The sequence below is a fragment of the Tenrec ecaudatus genome, chromosome 2 (genome assembly GCF_050624435.1).
Source record: "Tenrec ecaudatus isolate mTenEca1 chromosome 2, mTenEca1.hap1, whole genome shotgun sequence".
Taxonomy (NCBI): Eukaryota; Metazoa; Chordata; class Mammalia; order Afrosoricida; family Tenrecidae; genus Tenrec; species Tenrec ecaudatus.
The window spans coordinates 48,669,420-48,687,156 of NC_134531.1; the positions used below are offsets into that span (position 1 = coordinate 48,669,420).

The 17,737-nt window shown below is 47.0% G+C and overlaps 1 protein-coding gene across 1 annotated transcript; it reads right to left on the minus strand.

The window, feature by feature from the left end:
* Positions 1–230: 230 nt before the first annotated feature.
* MOCS2 (molybdenum cofactor synthesis 2) lies at positions 231–16,717 on the minus strand. Its single transcript, XM_075541026.1, has 6 exons — positions 16,596–16,717; positions 15,512–15,656; positions 5,947–6,074; positions 5,206–5,356; positions 4,173–4,296; positions 231–884 (listed from the first exon to the last, which is right to left on the minus strand). The coding sequence occupies exons 2-6, from the start codon at positions 15,607–15,609 to the stop codon at positions 816–818; spliced, it is 570 nt and encodes a 189-aa protein (XP_075397141.1). The 5' UTR covers positions 15,610–15,656; positions 16,596–16,717; the 3' UTR covers positions 231–815.
* Positions 16,718–17,737: the final 1,020 nt, after the last annotated feature.

The following is a 17,737-nucleotide window of genomic DNA, read 5'->3' on the forward strand; positions in this document are numbered from 1 at the left end:
AAAACTGTATCCTAAATTTTAGACTGATGCAAAACTAAAGCTAACAAAACACATTAAACATTTATGGTGAGACTACAGATTGGGAAAATCAGAAATGCCCATATTACAAAACACTTTCAGGTGAGACTACAGATTGGGAAATATCAGAAATGCCCATATTACAAAACACTTTCAGTATTGCCACTTGCCGGGTGGGGGGCGGACAAAACTAAATGGGAAAAACGCAGCTCTTAATTTTCCTTCAATTACATGTTTATTAGGGTTCAGTTCATAGGTTATATATGTACGTTCTGAAAAATAGATGTTGAGCCTCTCTGGTACTGGACTGTCATTCAATCCAGGCCTGCCAACATTCCTAGTACACACGGTGAGGACAGGGACCTCCCTGGAGGTGAGGGGACGGAAAGGGGCGAGAGCAGCAGCCGGCGAGGGCCACGTGCCTGTGTGGACCGAGTGATATGGGAATTTAGTCTGCCGTGGAGTGCCACCCCTCCCCCCAGGCACTCTCCTTCTCAGTGAAACTGTCCCCTTTTCATCGTTGGAGCCCTTCCTAGTTCTTAGACGAGGAGGCTTCAAAAAGGCCATGGAGAAAAATGAAATGAAAAGATAAATGGAATTGCCCCCAGGCTTGCTGAGGCCCCTCCGGCAGCCCTCAGCTGACACACCGACTTGGTTCACTTTATCGCCCCTCGTGTTTGTCTTATTTGGTGACAAGTAAGATATTGTGCATCAGGACAGGAAACTGTTGAGAAGAAAATGAAACGGGGCAACAGCCTACCAAATTAAAAGTTCGGGGCTCTAAAAATAGATGCACTTTAATCACTGGTGGCCCAAAAGCACTCTTCGTTTCCTTTCCAAGATGGCGCTGACTCTCCGTACGTCTCCTGAAAGAGAGAAGCGTAGCGTCCATTCAGAAGAGCGCACTTGAAGAGATGCAAACGCGTTAGAGCACATCAGCCAAGTGACTGTCACAGGAGCTAATCGGCTCCTCTTTTAACAGCCCAATGAACACCTGTATGAGCACTGAGAGTGGAAATAAGAGCAAACACACTTCCTACATTTAAGGGTGCCAAATTAGTAGGAGAAACAGCGACATGAAGTTCCACGAGGTGGCAAGGGACAGCATCAAACCCAAACCAGGCCCACTGCCATGGGGCTGACCCTACCGGACAAAGGACAACCGCCCTCTGAGTCCTGAAGCCCCCGGGGCTAGGGGGTAAATGATTCATTACATCCGGGACAGGCCCCCGGGCTGTAAACACCTCTTCCTTGCAAACACACCCAGTACTTCATTCCTAAAGATGCTTTTCCGAACACGCAGTTTCTTGTCATTAGCTGTTCAGATACGCAGCGACCCGCAGAAGGATTTGAACAGGACTGAGCTGCCCTCTGGAGACCTTCTTTCTAAAGCACAGTCTGGGTCCTGCTCGCCTGCCCACCCTCCTCCCTGGACCATGGAGAATTTCCAAGGCCGGGATCAGAGCCAGACTGGAATTTGGGTGCTTAGAGGGAGAGAGGAGGGGCCTGGCACTTGCTCTTCTCGCTCTCCAGTCAGTTTCTACTTCTGCAGGAAACAGGAAGACAAACACAAAGGCCATCGTCCTCAAGCCCCCTGCACCTCATCGCCACCCCCAGTCCTGTCCCGGCCGCGACGCCAGCAGAAGGCCCAGCTGGAAGACAAATGGGTGCATAAGCAAATGTGGTGAAGAAAGCTGATGGTGCCCGGCTATCAAAAGAGATAGTGTCTGGGGTCTTAAAGGCTTGAAGGTGAACAAGCGGCCATCTAGCTCAGAAGCAAATAAGCCCACATGGAAGAAGCACACCGGCCAGTGCGATCACGAGGTGCCCAAGGGACCAGGTATAAGGCATCATGCAAAAAAAAAAAAAAGATGTAAGTGTGTGTATGTATGTGTATATATGTGTATATGTATATATGTATGTATATATATGTATATATATATCATATTAAATGAAGGGGGAAGTGCAGAGTGGAGACCCAAGGCCCAAGTGTCGACCAATGGAGATCCCCTCATAGAGGGGTTTAGGAGAGGAGATGGGTTAATTAGGGTGTGAGGTAGTATCGATGAAGAACACAGCTTTCCCCCGGATCCTGGATGCTTCCTCCCCCCAACTACCATGATCCGAATTCTACCTTGCAGGGCTGGATAGGACAGAGGCTGTACACTGGTGCATATGAGGGTTGGAGGTACAGGGAATCCAGGGTGGATGATACCTTCAGGACCAAGGGTGTGAGGGACGATGCTGGGAGAGTGGAGGGTGAGTGGGTTGGAAAGGGGGAACTCATTACAAGGATCCACATGTGACCTCTTCCCTGGGAGAGGGACAGCAGAGAAGGGGGGAAGGGAGACTCCGGATAGGGCAAGATATGACAAAACAACAATGTATAAATTACCAAGGGCATATGAGGGAGGGGGGAATGGGGAGGGAGGAGGGGAAAAAAAAGAGGACCTGATGCAAGGGGCTTAAGTGGAGAGCAAATGCCTTGAGAATGATTGGGGCAGGGAATGTATGGATGTGCTTTATATAATTGATGTATGTATATGTATGGATTGTGGTAAGAGTTGTATGAGTCCCTAATAAAATGTAAAAGAAGAAAAAAAAAAAGAAAAAAAAAGAAGGCCCAGCTGGCCCTGGCAGCGTGAAGGAGGGGGGCATTCCGACTCTACCCGGCCCCTTATTTTCTGAGGTGGGTAAGTCAAGGATGGCAATACTTCATCTTAGATACTTTGCACGTGTAGTCAGGAGAGCCCCGTCCCTAGAGAAGGCCATCATGCAGGAACGCGAGGCAGGCCCTCAATGAGATGGACTGACGCGGTGGCTGCAACAATGGGCTCCGGCCTCGGAACACCTGTGAGGGCGGAGGGGACCGCGCAGTGCTGCACTGTTGCGCCCCGGGCCGCGGTGAGTTGGCTCTGACTTAATGGCACCCAACAAGTCCGGACCTCAGTAGAGGTGAGACCCGACTCACACTCTGTTCCCTTGGGGGCGTCTTTAAGACTACGCTCCTTAGAGGGTGTCGCTTAGCGCACCATCCTTTGTTTCCCTGGGGGGCAGGGCCAGCTCAACGACAAACACCACACCTCCATCAAAGCCATGCCTTTGGAGGCGAAGAGCCCCCTGAGAAATCCCAGGGCCACCGGAGGAGCACATCAGGGGTCTGTGTCAGAAATGGAGGCGGCTCCGAGACCAGCTGCACCCAGAGACGGGGCGAGGGCACTCGGAGCAGCAGTGCCAAGACGATGCGGTTCCTTCTCCTCGTCTGGCCCGAGACACTGGAACGTCAGCCGGGCTGCCTTTCCAGCCCACGCAGGCAGAAGCCACGGGCCCGCAGGCTGAGAGGCGGAAGACCGAAGAGACTCCTGACTGCTGCCTGAGGAGGGCTGCCGCAGACCACTGACTGTCTCCGGCCACGGAGCTGAGGATCTGAGGGTCAGGGCCCCGGGTGCGGGCTGAGGAGCGGCGTTTTTGTGGCCCAGTGATTGCATCCTCACCCTTCACTGATCTTGACGTGTGGTAACCTGTCACGTCCACAATCAGTCCCCTCACTGTGTGGCTAGCTACTGCCAATAAGAGGATTCTGACTCACGGGGGTTCCGGGGCTTTGAAAATCTTTAGGGCGCACAGAGCCCATCTTTCTCCTGAGGAGCAGCGGGTGGGTTTGAATGGCCAGCACCGCTGTCAGCAGTCCAATGTTTACTGAGGAGCGTCACCCCGGCTCAAAAGAAACTCACTGCCATCGAGTCAATGCCGACCCACAGGGACTCACAACTGCCCCTGGGAGTTTCTGACACTGCACCTCTCTGCAAGCGTAGAAAGCCTCGTCTTTCTCCACGGCTCCTACAGTCAGGCAGCATTTCACCTGTGTGAGCGAGAGACTGAAACTCGGAGGAGGAAAGGATGCCGGGACCCTTAATCCTTACCTCTCACGGAGGCCTCGTGTGGGGCATGCACGATGTGTAGGACTGGCTCTCCATGCTTAGCAGACACGATACAGAAGAGTATATTTTAAAGCCCTCCTTCACAGACAAAACAGGTTTCTATACAGTCAGAAGGAACACAACCACCCGCTACAAGTACGTTACCCTCCATCCTTTCTCTGGGAGCCCCTGAGGAAAAACATGTCCACACCGGGAGATCTCTGTCCAACTTGCCTTTTTCCAAATAGGAACCTTGGCTTTCAAGGCATCGATGGCGTAGCTCACGGCCTCCAGGGACGCAGCCCTGTGCACTGAGGACACAGCAATGATTACGCTGGCTTCTGACACGGGCACCAAGCTGGAACAAGACGAAGAACAGAGTCTGCCATCAGCTCCGAGTGTACATGTCCACCAATCTGCAGCACGTCCGGAACGAAGCCAACAGTAGGCACTCTGCTAGGTACCATTGCAATCCTGCCTTACTTGAAGATCTGGGGTAGCAATTCCTCCCCGGGGCCTTCAGAAGAGCGCTGCAAAGTATGGCAGATGCGCTCGCATCCGTCCACTAACCCGCTCAGATGGGCCCCAGGAGGAAGAAGAGCAGGCTCTCAGCCAAGCAACGTCTGCTTCTGACACACAAGGCACAGGGCCAAGTAGGTCATGCCGAGAAACACAGAGTTGCACCGTGCGCGCCATGCAGGGTTGAAAATACAAAAACAGTTACAAATACAAAGTAATGGGCCTGGTAACATTCATTGCTAATAAAACACATGGCTATTTCTAATACTAGAGCTGTTGAAAAAGAAAGAAAAGAACAGCGGACAAAACAAGATAGCTGCAGTTTCAATTACGAGTGGTTTTTTTTTCTTAGCATCCCAAACTCCACTCTTCTTGGTGGTGGCGTTGGCAGATGAGTTTCATGACCTTCAGAGGCGCTTACGCCCCAAAGGAACCTCTGGTTGTCAGTCATCTCAACCGAGTGCAGCCCAGCAGATGGTTGTGAACAGGCGTCAAGGACGAGCATGCACACTAGCACAGGGATGCAGGCCCAGGGGCTGACAGGCTTTCCGAAGGGCCCTGTGTTCCTGCGACTGCCCACAGGCCCACAGCACCTGCTCTGCGAACGCACGGCCGAAGTAGCTCTGCAGAACGCCCGCTCACCTTCTCTTGGGCACCGCCGGGTGTCGCTGAGAAGATCCCACGGGCAGAATGTGTGCCTAGGGGAAACCCGCGTGCTTCACTTTTACGTTGCTTGAGGAAAACGTACCCGAGCCTGTGGAAGACCGCTATGTGCCGGACTGGCCATTTCTGCCGGATGTCCCCACAGATTTTCCGGACTTCCTTCTCTGCCATAGGAAGGTAGGCTTCATATTCCAAGCTGACGACCTTTTTCCCTTCAAAGTGATTTCTTGTGGTTCCTAAAAGAGAAAAATGAGAAAGCCCACACACACACACAAGAACCATTCACACCAGGCTTCTTCCTGCAACATAAACAGAATGTCCCCAGAATCCAGAAGGAATCTTTACGAAGAGCAAAAGGGAAACCGGTTCCTCTGGAGGGTCCTTTGGAGTTTTCTTAGACACAAACTTCATTACTAAAGCCAAAGGTAACTGATCCGCAAGTAGTTACGGATTAAGCCAGCTTATTGAAACGAATCATATTCCTTGTCTAACAAATCCTATTCCTTTTCTGGCTATTGAAAAAGAGAACCCTTCCGCTCCCAGGAGTATCATGGAGCACCTTTCTCAGTGACAGTGGGAAGGGATAGGTCTCACTCTGACAATGGCTTTCATCTTACTTCTTCATGTCCTGTCGATTGAATATGCGTTCATTGGAAGACTATGAAAACAAAGACAAGACAGGAGGAAGCTCTGGCTCCCCCGCGGCCTTCTTGGGGTGTTGCTCTCACAATCAGATGAACAGGAATATGAAGGCAGACCACGGCAGCCGGCAGCTCATTTCTATAGTCTGTGCAGACTGTGTAAGGCTGCGAACATCACAACTCACCTACAAACAGGGACACGGCACCACAGCAGGGAGAAGTCACCAACTGTGACACTTCATCAACGGAAAGCCTCTCAGCAGTGAATTTTATGACATCTTCAGCTTCCTCTTCAATGTCATTCGCATCCTTCCTAGAAACAAGCCATTAACAGACATTACTGTGGGTAACTACCTCAATGCTACGCAGGCAATGCTGACTCACAGTGACCCTCCAGGACAGCACTGCCCCTGGAGTACTGCCCCCCTTCTGAGACTAAATCTTTGCAGGAGTAGAAAGTCTTTCTCCTGTTGAGCAACTGTGGGTTTCAAACTGCTAACTTTGTGGGGAGCCCATTGCATAACCACTATACCACCAGGGATCCTCGATTAACACTGGTATTAAAGGCAAAACACCTAATTTATGGACTATTTTTCGGTTAACATTTTTTCTACATCAGATGGGGGAGGATTTGAATGATAAAAAATAAGCTGTGTAAAATTTTAGTAAGACTCAATGCATTTATAAACTCAATGTAGTTCCTAATGAACTAGGTGTGGTAGGAAAGAAAAAAAAAGATCCATTAACATGATCGTCTTCCAATGCAATCCAGCTGATACACCAACTTATTCCAGATTCGGCAATGGCTGCCGGTATCGGCCACCATGGTGCAGTTTAGCTACTGCCACCTTCATGTCGGAGCACATCACCTTAAACCACATCCATCTTACCGAGCACCGCATCTATACCACTCTTTTCCTTCAGTCGGAGAAACAGGAGTTGTTAAGCCAAGCTAGGCAATGGCTACGCTACAGGAACTGGGTTTATTGCACAAACTGCTGTGTCGTCAATTGCATAACTGAGGAAATGATTCCTATTCACCAAGTGTGCAAAACCCTTGCCCAGCTGTTTTCTCAATTCCTGCATCAAATACTTAGCACCACACACTCAGGGCCAGAGATTCCTACATCGAATACTTAGCACCACTGCCTCAGGGTCAGAGATTCACGTTCCGGACATAGATCTTGAAACAAAGAGAAAAATGAACTCCCTGACCTCTTGGTGTTTGAACTCTTAATAAAAGTTCCTTAAATTCAAACACACATGCATTCCATGCTTCAGGTCTCTGTTCAAACTACTTTCTTCTACCTAAAATTCTCTCTTGATCCCCAACCCTCCCCTGCAATACCTGGTGTCCACATGCTGAGCAACCTGCTTCGTAATATTTAGTCTTAACCTTTGGGGATGTTGGCAAGGGCCTCCCGGAGAAGAGAAACAAATGAGTGGAAATATTTTATATATATATATATATATATATACACATACATATGTATGTATATCTACATATATATCTTATTCCTTTCTTTAAAGAAACTAATGTTTGCCACTAAATATAATATTTACTATTGATTCCTGATTGAAAAAAAAAAACAACTCCAGTGCCGCAAGGTGTGAATGCAATATCCCGGCGTGGAGTAGGGAACCAGTGGAGAGGTCTGGGAGGCTGGCCCCAGCACCAAAAATTAAGTGGATTCCTGCCCCTCCCCTGAGAAGAATGTGTTTCAAAGGGCGACATGGATTCTGCAGCTCCTGGAGATGGACATATCTGATCAGAGCACACGGGAGCAGATGAAGGGGCAGGGGGAGAGAGTGGAACACAGCCTGGCCCACCAGGCTGTGAGGATGATGTTCCTGAGTAGAGCAGCCAGTCCACAGAGAGAACAACATGGCTGGCCTCACTATGAGAAATGACTAAGGGCGATACAGGGGACAGCACTGGAGACACAGTGTGGGAATTGCACCTGGCCTGATCCCACCACACCGAGGCAAAGCACTGAGGGAGTGCAGCGAACAGCAGGGAATGGAGTGGCAAGGTCCGCAGGGAATGCTGAAAGTGGACTTTGGGGCCAGGGTGTGGTGCCCCAACAGACTGGACTGGAAAATGCTCCAAAGGGCCAGCAAATGATCCTTGAACGAACTACAAGCTTTTCTTGTGTGAAGTGTTTTGTTTTGTTCTTTGTCAGTGGTTTGTTTTTGTTGATTTGTTGTCTGGTTGTATACTGTTGCTTTGTTTTCCTCTGTCTTGTTTTTGTGCATGTTAATGTCTCCACAGGTATGTCTGAATAGGACAGGCTGGATGAACTATCTGGAGGAAACACAACGGGACCGACAGTTCTGGGGGGACTTGGAGTGGGAGGGGTAGGGGGGTAAGGAAGTGGTGTTAAGAAACACAGGGACAAGGGAACAACATAGGACCCAAAATGGTAGTGAGGGGGGAGTGGCAGGCCTGATGGGGAACGATCAAGGGTAAGGTTGCGTAGAGAAGAGATACAGCTATAGCCCAGGTGGGGACGGAGCATGGTAGTGGGGCAGGAGGAAAGTCAAGGGAGATGGAGGAAGGAGCTGGGAGTCAAGGGGCATTTATGGAGGTCTAGACAAAGACATGTACATGCAAATATATATATGAGGATGGGGAAATAGATCTATGTGTCTATATTTATAGGTTTAGTATTAAGGTGGCGGAAGGACCTTGGGCCTCTACTCAAGCACTCCCTCAATGCATGAATACTTTCTTTTATTAAATTTGCACTCTATGATGCTCACTCTCCCGACACAACTGCTGAAGCCAAAGCGGGTGAACAAGTAAATGTGGTGAAGAAAGCTGATGGTGCCCGGCTATCAAAAGAGATAGTGACTGGGGTCTTAATGGCTTGAAGATAAACAAGCGGCCATCTAGCTCAGAAGCAACAAAGCCCACATGGATGAACACACCAACCTGTGTGATCGCATGGTCCCAAAGGGATCAGTTATCAGGCATCAAAGAACAAAAAATCATATCATTGGCTGCACACCTCCATGATACGATCGCCGAAGACAAATGGGTGCATAAGCAAATGTGGCGAAGAAAGCTGATGGTGCTTGGCTATCGAAAGAGATAGTGTCTGGGGTCTTAAAGGCTTGAAGATGAACAAGCGGCCATCTAGCTCAGAAACAATAATGCCCACATGGAAGAAGCACACCAGCCGGTGCAATCACGAGGTGCCAAAGGGACCAGGTAAAAGGCATCATGCAAAAAAAAAAAGATATATATATGTGTGTGTGTGTGTGTGTGTGTGTGTGTGTGTATACCATAGTGAATGAAGGGGGAAGTGCAGAGTGGAGACCCGAGGCCCAAGTGTAGACCACTGGAGATCCCCTCACAGAGAGGTTTAGGAGAGGAGACGGGTCAGTCAGGGTGCGATGTAGTACCCACGAAGAACACAGCTTTCCCCCAGATCCTGGATGCTTCCTCCCCCCAACTACCATGATCCGAATTCTACCTTGCAGGACTGGATAGGGCAGAGATTGTACAGTGCTGCACATGGGAGCTGGAGGCACAGGGAATCCAGGGTGGATGATACCTTCAGGGCCAGGGGTGTGAGGGGCGAGGCTGGGAGAGTGGAGGGTGAGTGGGTTGGAAAGGGGGAACTGATTACAGGGATCTACATGTGACCTCCTCCCTGGGAGATGGACGGCAGAGAAGGGGGGAAGGGAGGCTCCGGATAGGGCAAGATATGACAAAATAACAATCTGTGGATTATCACGGGCTCATGAAGGAGGGAGGAGGGGGTAGGGAGGGGAAAAAAAAGAGGACCTGATGCACAGGGCTTAAGTAGAGAGCAAATGCTTTGAGAGTGATTATGGCAAAGAATGTACAGATGTGCTTTATACAATTGATGTATATATGTATATGTGTGGATTGTGCTAAGAGTTGTATGAGCCCCTAATGAAATGTAAAAAAAGAAAATAATTAGGGCAAAGAATGTACAGATGTGCTTTATACAACTGATGTATGTATATGTGTGGATTGTGATAAGAGTTGTATGAGCCCCCAATAATATGTTTAAAAAAACCTCAGAATAAAACATTTTCTTCCATCCCTAATTTTACATGAGTGTTCATCAGAATTGATGGTCACTTTTTATATTATGTATTCTTCACTTGGCCATACGCCTTACTCTGTCTGTGCATAATTAACATGTTCTCTCTAGGCAGTACCAAATGCTTCTGTAAATCAGCCTACTCAAATCTGGACTGCGTCGCTTGCAAAGTTGATGAGCCATAGAGCTGCCTGCAAGGTCACTATAGTACAGGTGGGAAATGCTAAGCTTTCTTTTTATGCACGACAGTCTTTGGATTCAGGAGCTGTGCAATTTTTTTCTGCGTTTCTCTGAATTCAGGAAGGCGAACCGTCTGGGACCACCATGTGTCTGTCACTTGCCGTCCTGCGGTGGCTGCTGTGCCGCTGGGAATCTTAAGTTACTGCACCTTTCCAAGGTCAGCAGGACCACCTAAAGTGAAGAGGCTTCAGCAGAACTTCCAGGTAAGAACAAACCAAGAAGGAACCACTGTCTCCCTACTCCAGAGGAAGCAGCCGATCCTTGAGCATGACACGGGAACACCGTCGGAGACTGAAGGCCTGAGGGTGGAAGCAGCGCATTGTCAGAGATGGCGCCGGGGTCAGAGGGCGCTCGGGACGTGACTGAGGAGGAGCTGCTTTCTCACAGTCTTGAACAAGGTCATGTGTATAGAGTGGAGCCGGTAGGAGGGAAGCTGTCATTTGCTGATGCGGCACAACTAAAAATGAGAAGAAACAGCTCTAAAAATCTACTAAACTCCAAATCTGGAATGTATGAAGTACAAGTCTAGAAAAATTGGAAGCCATCAAAAATTAAATGGAATGCAAAAGTTGATATAGTAAATGTTAGCGAGCTAAAATGGAGTGGTATTGGCCACATTGAATCAAACAATTTATATGGATTATTAGCCCCAAATAACACAATCAAGACAAATGGTGTTTCATTCACTGTCAAAAAGGACACTGCAAAATCGATCATGAAGGACAATGCTGTCTGTGATAGCGTTATGTCTATCCAAATCCAAAGAAACCAATCAATACAAGTATTATTCAAATTCACCAACCACAAATGATGAAGAAACTGAAGTATCCGACCAATGTGTTCACTCTGAAATTGATCAAGCAAGACACTGATAATTATTGTTGATTGGAATGCAAACGTTGGAAACAAAAAAGGAAGGAATAGTAGTTAGAAAATATGTTGGTGGTGACAGAAATGAAGTTGGAGATCGCATGGTAGAATTCTGTAAGACCAAAGACATGCAAGACCAAGTTCATTTGTTTATAGCAAATACCTTTTTCACCAGCACGAAAAGCGACCACAAACACGGACTTCTCCAGATGGACTGCACAGCAATCAAACTGACTACATTTGCGGGAAGACAGGATGGAGAAGCTAAAACCAGGTGAGTTTAGCTCACCTGTGAAAAGACCATCAATCCTATGAAAGTTCAGCTTAAAGCTCAAGAAAATTAAAACAAGCCTACAAGAGCCAAATATGATCTTTAGTACATCCACCTGAATTTTTCAGACCAGCTCAAGAACATATTTGTTGCACTGAACACAAGTGGCAAAAGATTTAATGATCTATAAAAGACATCAATACTATCACTCATGAGGAAAGCAAAACGCCTTCAAAAACAAAAGAAAGAAAAGATCAAAGTTAGAAGAGACTCTGAGACTTGCTCTTAAGCATGGAAGAGCTAAGACAAATGGAGACAATCATGAAGTCAGAGAACTGAACAGAAAATTTCAAGGAGCAATCAAGAAAACAAGGTCAAATATGACAATGAAATGTACAAAGACCAAGAATGAGAAAATAAAAAACAGAAGTGCATACTCAGAATATCTAAAACTGAAAGAACTCAAGGAAAATTCCAAGCCTCAAGTAGCAATATTGAAAGAGTCTCTGGCAATGTAGTGAATGAGGAAGGAAGCTTCAAAGAAGGAAAGACTAGTCACTGCACCACAGAGAAATGGTCAGCATCCACTTGAGGAGGCAGCATCTGTGCAAGACCAATGGCACTGAGGCAGAAGCTGAAGCTGCGCTGAAGGCACTAGCCAAAACAAGACTCCGGGAATGGATGGGAGACCAACTGAAATGTCGCAACACGCTGGTGACGCACTGGAAGCACTCTCTTGTCTGTGCCAGAGATTGGGAAGATAGCTATTTGGCCAACTGACTGAAAACCATCCATATTTGTACCGATTCCAAAGAAAAGTGACCCAAAAGAATGTTCAAATCATAGGACAATATCACATCGAATAAAATATTGCTGGAGATCATCCCAAAATGGTTGCCGCAGTACATTGACAGGATGCTGCCAGAAGTTCAGGCCGAATTCTGAAGAGAATTTAGAACAAGATAAACCATTGCTGATGTCAGAGGGATCTTGGCTAAAATCTGAGAATACCAGAAAGATGTTTACTTGTGTTTTATTGAGTATGCTAAGGCATTGGGCACTTTGGATCCTAACGAACTGGGTAATCTTGAGAAGAACGGGGATTTCAGAACCCTTCTCTGTGCTCACGCGGAAACTGAGCAGGGATCAAGAGAACAGAACAAGGGAACACGGCATGTTTTAGAACCAGGAAAGGCATGCATCAGGGTGAGATACTCTCACCACACTTAATTCAACATGTATGCAGAGAAAAGCATATATTCATAACCTGGGATATGCAGATGACATAACTTCATTTGCTGACAGTGAGGAGCACTTGAAGCACTTGCTAATGAAGAAGATCAAGGATTGCAATCTTCAGAGTGAAGATTTACAACTCAATGTAACGAACACCAAAATCCTCACAGTTGGATCAGTAGGTGACATGGTAACTGGAGAAAAGACTGCAGTTTTCAAGGATTTCTTCTTCCTTGGATCCACCATCAATGCTCATGAAAACAGCAGTCAAGGAATCAAATGATGCATTGATTGGGTAAATCTGCTGCACAAGACATCATTAGGGTGTTGAGAAGCAGGGATATTATTTTGCGGACTAAGGTGCACCTGACCCAATCCATGGTCTTTCCCATGGCTTCATACGCATGCAAAAGTTGGACCCTGAATAAGAAAACCAAAGAACAATTGATACATTTGAATTCGGTGCTGCCGACGAATATTGAAAGTGCCATGGATTGCCAAAAGACCACAGAAGTTGTGTTGGGGGAAGTAAGGCCTGAGTGCTTATTTTTTTCTTTTAGAGATCATTTTATTGGGGGCTCTTACAGCTCTTATAACAAGTCATACATCAATTGTATCCAGCATATTTGTACCTATGTTGCTAACATAATTTTCTAAACACATACTTTGTATTTGAGCTCTTGGTATGAGCTCCTCTTTTTTCCCTCCCTCCTGTCCTTGTGACCCCTTGATAAATTATAAATTATTATTGTTTTCATATCTTACGCCAGCCAGTCTCCCTTGACCACGTTTCTGTTATTCATTCCCCTCAAGGGGGGAGGAGGGACTATGCGTCCATCATTGCAATCGGTTCCCATTTCCTCCCCTCCTTCCCCCTACCCTCCTGGTATCACTACTCCCATTCCTTTTCCTAAGGGCTTTATCTGACCTGGATTCCATGTGTCGTGAGCTCTTATCTGTACCAGTGTACATGCTTTGGTCTAGCCAGAATTGAAAGGCAGGATTGGGGTCATGATAGTGGGGACTGAGAGAGCCTCAGAGAACCAGAGGAGTATTGTGTGTTTCATCAGTGCTATCCTGCATCCTGGTTGACTCATCCCTTCCTTGTGACCCTTCTATGAGGGGAGGTCCTATTGCCTACAGAGAGTTTTGGGTCTCTGCTCCAACCCCCTCATTCTCAACAATATGGTTTTTGTTTGGTTGGGGCCTTCTGATGTCGGTTGCCTGATCCGGTTGACACCTCAAGAGCGCATCTGAGCGCTCTGAGGAGGCACGGACAGTGAGTGTTAGCCTTACATACTTTGGTCATGTCAGGAAAGATCAGGACCTGGAGAAGGCCATGCTGTGCGGTAGAGGGGCAGCGAAAAAGGCAGGCCCTCCAGGAGCTGGAATGACACAGCCGCTGCAACAACACTGGATTCAAGACTAGGACCCACTCTGAGGAGGGTGTCGGGCTGGGCGATAGCGAATACTGTGGGACACCGGGTCAATATGGTTGGGACCGACTCACTGGCACCTAACAACAGCAGCAGTCTTGGAAGAAGTACAGCCAGAATGCTTCTTAGAGGCAAGGATGGTGAAACGTCACCTCACAATATCTGGACATGTTATCAGGAGAGACTAGTCCCCGGAGAAGGACATCATGCTTGTTAAAGTAGCAGGGCAGCCAAAAAAAAAAAGGAAACCTTTGACAAGATGGACTGATACAGAGGCTACAACGATTGATTTAAACCTAAGAACAATTGTGAGGATGGTACGGGACCGGGTAGTGTTTTGTTCTGTTGGATCTATAAGTCAGAACAGACTCAACAGCACCAAACAACAATAACAGGAAGGCTATTATTCAGTGTTAGCACAGACATTGTGAAAAAGCACACGTTGCTGCTGATGTTAGTTCTTATCAAGGCAATTCCAACTCATGGTTAAGCCAGGTGTGCAGATTGCAACTGCTCCAGAGCGTTGTGAATACCATGTGTATCGTGTGTCCATAGCTTCTAGGTAGATGCACGACAGAATTAGAGCCTCTGCCAGGTAGAAGGCTCTAATTCTGAATTGAGGTTGTCTGTTCCAGGAGAAGGCTTTCTTTCTGTTAGCTATGAAGGAAGGCTCCTGTTTTAATTGAGCATCTGGGGGCCTAGGATTCCATGGAGATCTCTGTCTGGGCATCAGCCTTCACCTGGGTTCAGGAGGTTCCCAGCACAGGGACCCTGAGGTCAATGGATGCCCTCCACTCCTGGCTCTGCTTTATTAGTGGTACTGGATCCCTCTGATCTCGGCTAACTTGTGTACTCTCTTTTTTGTTTCACAAGAGATTGGCTCAAGATAAAATGTAATCCTGAATGTTGCAGCCTGCTTCATCAGCTGAACTAGTATCACATCTTCACTAGTATCACAGCCATTAGGAATTACAACACTTAAAATGATGACTTCAGATCATCAGATGGAGAATAATTTCATCATACCTAGAATCAAGGCCTAGCCAAGTTGACACATACTGTTGAGGGGCACAATTCAATCTGTAACTGTGACCTTTCAGAAGCAAATCGTCAAGTGTGGCACTCAAAATCTCCAAGAGCACACGGAGAATCCAACCATCTCAGTGCACAGGTTGTCACTGCCATCATCACCTATATGACCACATGCAAATGTTCTAACTTACCCGAAGTTCTATTTTCCCATCTACTCCAGAGCCCAGCACTGCTGCTGGCATGCCACAAACCAAAAAATGCACTGCTACCCAGTCAATTCTGACTCATGGTGACCTATAGGGGTCTCAAGATGTAACTTTTTAGGGAAGTAGAAACCTGTTTTCCTCCTGCGGAGCAGCAAGGAGTAGGTCTCAATAAACTATACTAAATGAACCTATTAACCTGATAGTAAATTGTTTACAGTAGAGCTGATGGACAGAAGGTAGGTAGGTACCATGGGCATTACCGAAATGGAGTGACTGCCCCAAAAGGGTTGATACAGACAGACTTACAGCACAGTCACAGCAAACTAGTTACAAATGACCCTCCTCCACAACAGTGATCCAGAAAAGTAAATGTCACTTACTTAAGTGGCTCAAAAGTGCTACCCTCCACTAATGGGGGGGATAACGGCAATTTCGTCTCCTGGCTGAAGCAGGAGGACTTGATCTCCAAGTTCGACATATTCTTGACGAACAGCAAATATCACTTGGTTTCTGATGTCTGCCAATCTAAAGGGGGAAACAAGAATCGATACTATGTTACATCTCACAGATCTTCATTTGACATGAAGGATAGCAACTGTGTTTTCATCTGGGAGTATCATCTACAAATTACCAGCTTCTCATATTCTATTGTGGAAGGACAGAGCCACCAGAGAACACATTCAACTGCTAAAGACATTGTACTGGATGAGGAGCACCCAGTGGGTGAAATGACAGAGGCAAAGTCGAATGGAGGCTGTATCACACTAATTTGATGGTCAATCCAGGCACTTTATGAGCAATTTAAAAGATAGAAAATAAAGATGGAGTGTGTTTTCCGTGTGAGCATGCATTGTGGAGTTGTCTTTCATGTCGAGGTAGTATTCCCAGTTTAAGCATCTACATAAATTTAATTGATGCTACTAATATTTTTGGAACATATAAAAAATCACTTTTATATTTCAAAGCTTCTGAGGTAGCAATGGTAACATAAAAATGACAGACCTTTTAAGAATCAAGGGGAAAAATCCAATACTGCAAAAATCTCAGCAGCGTCTTTCATAGTCTATCTTTGATTTTAGAAAGTACAAAAATTTCTATTCTGAATCTTCTGAGCAGTAGGCAAGATCAACCATGTTTTATAGAATCCATAATAATTCCATTTAAACTTATTACAAACATTGATTCTATCTTGTCTGAATTTTGTAAATTATAAAAGCAGATGTCATCACGCCCCCCTGAGAATGTTTTTTGAGTAAAAAAAAGTTTAGTTGTCTTTAATGAATTGTACATTTCCATATACTAGGATCTTAATTTTCAGTTGTAGATCAGAAAAAATGCGACTAATAACCACTTTTCACATTCACCATAGACATCAAAAATCAATCGTTTTTATCCTTAGGCAATTTGCACATTCTATAAATCATTAAAAGATGTCAATCCTATGCCCTCTACAAGTTTCCATACCCAGGATGTCGGCTTTCTATCTCGCCCCACAGCTGCAGTGTGTTGATTTGTTGTGGCACCGAAATAGACTCTGAACGCACGCCTGTTATTTCTGCACTTCTGGCAAAATACAGCACTTCAACCTGCAAGGAAGAGGCCGGACATGCCTTTAGATGAAGCTTTCACTCATCGTCGTTTTCTGACCACCCCAGCTAAGAAGGTGTCTTGTTTTCCAAATTCCTCTCTCTACAAAATACACAATTTAAGTGAAAGAAAACTGAACGGCCATTTTCAGTGTCTCGGCGGTCCGTGGGGAGTGACTCGGACTCGTCAGGACCCTATGGGATGGAGAATTGTCTCAAAGGGCTTCCAAGGCCGTGGACCTTGTGGAGAAGCAGAAGGTCTCATTTCTCACACCCAGGGGCTTGAGGATCTCTCAATTGGCATGCGAGCGCTCAGCCACTGCGCCACCAGGGCTCTTTCATAAAAGCATGGCACCTTTTACAAACACTTCTCACCCGGACTATTTAAAACGACAAGCCTGTGATTAAATCCAGAGATGAATGGCGAAAGCTTGTCAAATGATCCTTGATTGCAGCCTACACTAAACCCTGCTGCCAGATTAAGTTATGCAACATATAAGACGCCAGACATTTACAAAAGCAGGTGGCTTTGAAATACAGGAAAAACGGGTACTTCCCAGAGCAAACTTCAACCGTCTACTCGGAACCTAAGAGAGCTGGCCCAGTAAAGTGCCCACTCGGGGCAAATGATTTCCTACGAACCAGAGGTGCGCACATCAGGGTTTGCAAATGCAGACCCGGACGTGTCGGGGGTTCATCAGCACGAAGACGAACCCTTAATGAAGGGCACTTCTTTTTCATCGAAAACGTAACTTCATCAAAACGAGTCCGATGAGAAAGGGGCGCAAAGGTCAGAGACTCCTGTGAAGCCAGTGCGGTTTCCGTGACCAGGGCGTTTATTGGGCTGACTTCACTTCTCCCGGGCGGCGCGAGCAAAGTCCCCGAAGCCGGGAGGGGCGCCGCCGGGGAGGGGCCCGCAGCCTGGGGCCGGAGCAGGAGGACGAGGTCCCGGCGAGCCGGCGGTCTCGTGCTTGGACGGCCGGGGCTGGCCCGTTCCGGCGGGCTCCGCACCCTTACCTG

Bases quoted from the DNA above. Each gene is read 5' to 3' on its own strand.
- MOCS2 (XM_075541026.1), bottom strand. From the start codon at position 15,609: ATGTCGAACTTGGAGATCAAGTCCTCCTGCTTCAGCCAGGAGACGAAA. The intron at 4,297-5,205 runs GTACGTTTTCCT...GTCTTGTTCCAG, and splicing joins GCGGTCTTCCACAGGCTCGG to CTTGGTGCCCGTGTCAGAAG. The intron at 885-4,172 runs GCAAGTTGGACA...TCTCTCTTTCAG, and splicing joins AGGTTCCTATTTGGAAAAAG to GAGACGTACGGAGAGTCAGC.